This window comes from Melopsittacus undulatus, chromosome 5 (genome assembly GCF_012275295.1).
Source record: "Melopsittacus undulatus isolate bMelUnd1 chromosome 5, bMelUnd1.mat.Z, whole genome shotgun sequence".
Taxonomy (NCBI): domain Eukaryota; kingdom Metazoa; phylum Chordata; class Aves; order Psittaciformes; family Psittaculidae; genus Melopsittacus; species Melopsittacus undulatus.
In genome coordinates, this window is record NC_047531.1 from 78,796,187 (window position 1) to 78,802,186 (window position 6,000).

The following is a 6,000-nucleotide window of genomic DNA, read 5'->3' on the forward strand; positions in this document are numbered from 1 at the left end:
GCTGCAAGTACTTTTGTGCACATTCTCGTGACTCTACCATTAAAACGGCACCTTAAAAGTTATTCTTATCTGGAAAAGTTTCTACTCTCATTACAGAGTTATGCAGCAAAACAGAAGTTTTATGCAGACACTGGATCACACGCATACCAAGCCATTGTGGCAACTTCTTTTTTCAATTTTGGATTGAAAGTTAAAAACAGCCAGCCTTGGACTGCAGACATTTCCAGTGAAATACAATGACAAAACTCATCCTAACAAAGCAACTATGAGGTACACCAGAAAGTGCCTGTCCTCACTGTGCATGTGGAAGGAGATGTGGATTTTTATGTATCAGTGAGGAGAGACAGCACTTCAAATTTCTCTTGCGCACTGTGAAAGAAAAATTACATGTGCTCAAGCCACATCTTTCTGGGAAGAAATGAGATCCCTTCCTGCAACAGAAAAGCCTAAGTGAACATTCAAAAAGTATTCCAAATGACCATGGAATGACTTAAAGGCTGTTTGGTATAAAGCAGGATTCTATTCAGAGAAAATTTTAATCAACTCTTACTTAAGCATCAATGTAATTTGAATGTGTACTACAAATGAATTAAAATCATCCTTCTGCACAAAAACTAAATTCTCACATTAGTGGGGAGGGCAGGAAGTGTTTAGCTAACACGAAGAAATCAGCCAGCAGTGGCTCCAGGTAACTGTTCCAAGCAACACTTCGAACTATTTTTAAAAAGAACAGTGTTTTTCCAGCAGTACGACAAAGATTCACATACCTATAAAAATAGCAGCTACAAGTATTTAAAATGTATTTCTTTAAAGGATTTTCCTTTCACAAGTGTTTCCCTAATCTTTAAAGCAAAAAGCCTAGCTAAGTAGCTTTTAGATTCAAAAATACATTCTATTGTAAACAGGCCATGAAATTCGTTCAGAATTGCTCTGTGGTTATTCCACAGATTTCTCTTTCCTTTACTTTGTTGCCTAAACCAGGGTCTTCACAATGTTCTACTCCCACCTGTTCTTGATTTCAGCATCAAGTATTCTGCAGGAATACAAAAGGAAGCAGAAGCAAAGGGTACAGCGGCCCAGCTCTCAGAGAAGGAAGACATACACAATTTCTCCTTAAGTCAAAACAAAGAATCAGAATTCATGTATCCGTGCCAAAAGAAAGATTACTGTCACTCCTTGCAAGACCTACATGCTTGACTTTAAAAACAAAACTGTACAAGATAACATCCTAGTGAACAGAGTTAAAAATACTAATGCAACCCTGCTCAAAAGATGAGGTCTCCAAAACCCATGAAATTAGTCAAGAACTATGCAAAGAATCCAGAAGCTTGTAAATCTGCATTTCCATTCCATACTTACACAATTCCATACCTATAAACAGAGACCCTAAAAAGCCTTTAAAGTATTTATCTTCACAATATCCTGGTAATAGAATAAAACCATTTTCTCCCTCTTGTAGATCAGTAATGGAAGCATAAAGAAATCAAGTCCTCTGCTCAAAAGCACTGCAAGTCTTGGCTAAAGCACACAGCTGAATTCAAGTCTCTCAGGTTCCACACCATGGTCTCATAACTGAGGCAGTATTTTCTCACCTTATTTGCTTCCAAATAGCACTCGCATTTTAAAATCACTTCCACTAGCACTCACATTTTAAAATCACTTTGTTTCCACAAGCACTGAACAATCCCATAATAACAAAAGAATTGTCATTAAGTATCATAACCCCAAATACCAAACATCCAGCCATTGGATTGCATCTTCTGATTCAGCATTTTCCACAGTTGGCAAATTTATTGCCAAAGTTGTTCTCAGATCCATTCTGATCCATTCTGGATGTGGGCTAACACTACAGCTTTGTCCTTCTGGAAGGGCAATTACAGTGCCCCTCTTGTGGCCCACCTGTACCCACAAAACTCGGCTATTTGGGGGAAATATCTACTCCTCTATCAAACACTGTCAAAGATCTCAGGGAAGGCAAGAAACAGCCAGGGAAAACACCAACATGTAAGACCAGAATTTGCACAGGTCCTACTCTCTTCCAAGATAAAAAGTACATCTTCACTCTCCCCCACAAGCCTGAATTTTAAATCTGGATTTAATTAACAAAACCAGAATTGGGAATTAGCAAAAAATAGAGCTGGGGAGAGGGGAGGAGAGGGAGGAAGATGGTGGGGGAAGGGCATCCACCACCACAATTTTATGCTAAGAATGAAGAAATCAAACTTCATGGCTTAGGTGCAAAGCTGACCCTTTCAAAACTACTGTTAGGAGTGAGCATAAGCTTCTCATCAACCTATGCCTCCTCCCACCTCCCAGGCAGAGTGAAAAGCATTACCCTAAGAATCGCCACACAGCTGAACATCTGCATGCCCAACCTTTGCCAAAGCCAACAAGTGCAATACTGCAGAGGTGCCACTTACATTACAGCCACAACTACCCTCCATACTAGCCCCATGCTTTCTCTCCCTATCCTAACACTAAGAGGCATCCAACCTTTCCTTCCACTGAAGGCCCTGCAGCCCATCCTACTGTACAGCACTTGTCCTCAGTTGCCTACAACCACCACCCTCATCTCAAAACCTTGGCCTCGCAGGCACATGGAACAAGCAAGCCTCAGACACACACACACCTTGCCCATTGCTAGCCACCCTGCAGCGCTCAGCGTGGCTACCTGAGCACACCTGCCTTTAGTGCAACTGCTGTCACCTGTGACTGGGAGGCACAAAGTATTCCTCCCTGCCCTGGGTCTGCCTCAGGCAGATGACCAAACTGCCAGCTCCTCATGGGATCCCAAAGGAAAGGAGAGGAGGAACAGGTCACCCTACTGGCCCCGGGCCCCACACCAACAGCCCTTGAGGGGAGGCAGAGGTTTCACAGCAGGCAGGGCAGCACACGACAAGTCCCTCTGTGAGCACTGCGGGATCCCTTCCCTGCGGACCCCGCTGGAAGCCGCAGCGAGCCAGAGCCCTCCCAGGCCCGGCGGCACCGGCACTTCCCTCGGCCAGCCCTCCCTTTCCCGGCGCACATGGCTGCGGGCGGCCCCTCCTCCCCGCTACCTGTGCTGCGCCTCCCGGAACAGCCCCGCCAGTGCCCGCACGCTCTCCAGGCGGGCCCCCGGCGCGGCCGCCACGGCGGAAAGCGATCGCTCCGCCGCCATCGCCATCGCCTGCCCCCACGCTGCCCAGCTCCGCCTCCCGGAAATGGCGGCCGGGCCCAGCACGGGCTATGAGGCCGGCCCGGAGCCCTGCGGGGTGATTTGGGGTCCCGGCTGTGGGGACACGGGCGGGTATGGGGATTGTGTCCCGTGTGGGTCAAGGGAGTGTAAACCACTGTCCTTTCCCTTCGTAAAAAGCAGACCGTGGGGACAGGCTGCAGTTCCGCCCTCTTCCGCGGGCCCGTGGGTGCCAACCCTCGGCTCTCTGCCGAGCGGAGAGCTGTGAAGGCTGGCTACGCACCGCAGCCATCGAGTCTGGTCCTTCCCCTCGTCCAAGTGAGGTTTCCAGGTCCAAATAAGCATTTCAGTGTGTTGTAAACATAGGTATGAAACGTTAAGGTACATACAACCAGCAGGTCACAGCTGCAGTGAAGGAAGCAGTGGAGTACACTAAAATCTGACAACATAATCACATGTGGTCTGTGAAATTTACCTGCAAATTACTAGGTTTGTATTTGGTTGTATCCTACACTGTTTGGGAAGGGGTGCTGTTTATCCATCAATCCTGTTTAATTCACTGTCTTTGAGCTGACTTTTTGCCTGTCTTTTGTCAAACACAAATCTTGGGAGATTTTTTCTTTACCTGTTACAAACACAGCTGGTTCAGGATTTGAGGTGTTTTTAAAACATCTTATGTTCTAAGGAGACTGTTAACCAGCTTTTACCCCTTAGGTATGCAGATTTCTCACGTAGTGTACTGAAGTGTTACTTTGCAAAATATTTCAGATTAAATAGATGAAAATACAGAATAGGCCATAGATACGGTCCAAGACATCAGTATTAGGATGCATTAGTCCTCTAAGTCGAACTACTGCATTGTTAAGGCTTCAACCTAACCGCAGCTGATACAAAGGAAGGCAGAAATAACTCATGCTTACCCTGGGGTTAGATAGCACACAGCAGCTCCATATATAAGTATTTTCCTTTTAAGAGCACTTGGAAAGCAATGCAAAACAGAGAAGACTTATTTTTATTATTATTCTTAATCGTTAACAGAGTCCTGATCTTGGTGGTATCTTCCAATGATTTCTATAGGCCAACTTTACCCTGTTTAGACTTGCTGCATGTTTCATCAAATGCCTCTGCAATCAGTACTAATGATTATTACTCATGGGTCCTTTGAAAAATAACCTTGCCTATGCATATAATCTCTTTTGCACTTTTTTCCTCCTGCCTTAAATAGCCACAGAGATTTTGGTTTTCTTCATTTTAGTCTTTCCATGCTTTCATTCATACTCAATGATGTACTCAAAACCACCTTTATTACAAGGCTGTGCAATACTTTGAGATAAGTTTCTCACAAGGGAGTTTTGCAGGGTCTCAGGGATATCAGTTATAGAATTTAGTCATTTTTACCAGAATACTTGCAAATGCTGTGTCTTGAGCTCATCTGATTTCTTGATTCTGTGAGCACTAGCAGATCCCTTAAAGATCTGTTTTTCCCCTCAAAGAGCTTACAATCTAAATAATGTTTGTTTTCCTTAGCACAGATTTAGAGAACTACTAGAAGGGAAACAATCCACCTAGAGCCAGATAGTCCATCTGAAAACAAAATTACACAGAACCTATTTTTAGAGTTCTGCATAAAATTAAGAGGAAGACCAGTCTCTTGAGGCCCTAGTGTTTGAAGCTGAATGCAGAGGAAGATCTGTCCCAGCTGAGACTCTGGGTGGAGACAGTTCTCTCATTCCAACAAATGGTGGCTCTGCAGGAAGCAAAGCCGGTCAAAGAGTTTGAATCCCTCACGTCTCAAATGTTGAGAGATGGCTGTTCATTCTAATCACAACATGTATACTAGCCTTGCTAGTCAACTTTTTGTTGATGATAACTCCCATCAGAAGATAAAGTTTGGGCTCTGGAAAAAGTTACTTTACACTAAAGAAACAAATCCTGCAGCAACCTATATTTCCGGCATAAATATTAGTTTTCTGACTCTTATTTGGGCCTGTATTAGATTAAGAATTACTTGGGCCACAGAGCTTTGAAGCTGTAGACCAAAGCTTTTATTTTTGGTCCAGCATTTAACAGGATCCAGTGAAACTGATTGATGCACTTGGGAAAATGCTTTTGATTAGCTTTTGTTGCCTGGCAGTGAGCCCCACAGCAGATCTGCTGAGCTGTGGAGCACACCATATCCTCATGCTGGTCCTCAGCTTCCTTCTTACACCAGGCAAATTACAGTAATTGGCCAAGGAAATCTGAACACCTATGCTAAAGATGAGGAAGAACACATCTGTGAGGAGACAGCACCATCTTCTTAACCACCAGAGGTGGAACACAAAACAGCTTGTAAGTTTTCTGGAGGTATTCATGAGCAATGAAGAATCCATATGAAATGGGTACTGCACACTGTCTTAATCCTCCAAATAGCTATTGAAGTCCCAGCTCAACAACTTTAGAGTTTATTTGGCTTCAGATGAGATGTTACACATGTCTGAAGACCATAAAAGAGTAGTTGCATTTGATGTTGAGATGTGTGTGTCACTCCTTTGTTATGTAATAGCAGAAATAAATTTAATTCTTCATAAGAATGAAATCCATTCATCTGGAAAGAAAGCCTGCACGGTCCTAGAGGAGATATTCAAAGCACTTACAGTTTACCATGGAAATGAATGGCATCTTCCAAGAAGTAAGTATGGATGAAATACTGTTCACTGTACAGTTGTCAGGCTCAGAGACACTGCAAATACTTTCACCTCATTTTTAGATGCCATCTGATTTCCAGAATGAATGAGGGATTTTGTAACTGTCATCTGCCCTTCACAGAGTTTTTATGGTACACCTGT

General features: G+C 43.8%; 1 protein-coding gene across 1 annotated transcript in view; it reads right to left on the reverse strand.

The window, feature by feature from the left end:
• Positions 1-3,171, reverse strand: part of ATXN10 (ataxin 10) — a 98,852-nt gene extending 95,681 nt beyond the window's left edge. The window contains exon 1 of the mRNA XM_005147988.3: positions 3,057-3,171. Coding sequence (XP_005148045.3) covers positions 3,057-3,163 — 107 coding nt within the window. The 5' untranslated portion in view covers positions 3,164-3,171. The remainder of the gene's footprint in view (positions 1-3,056) is intronic.
• Positions 3,172-6,000: the final 2,829 nt, after the last annotated feature.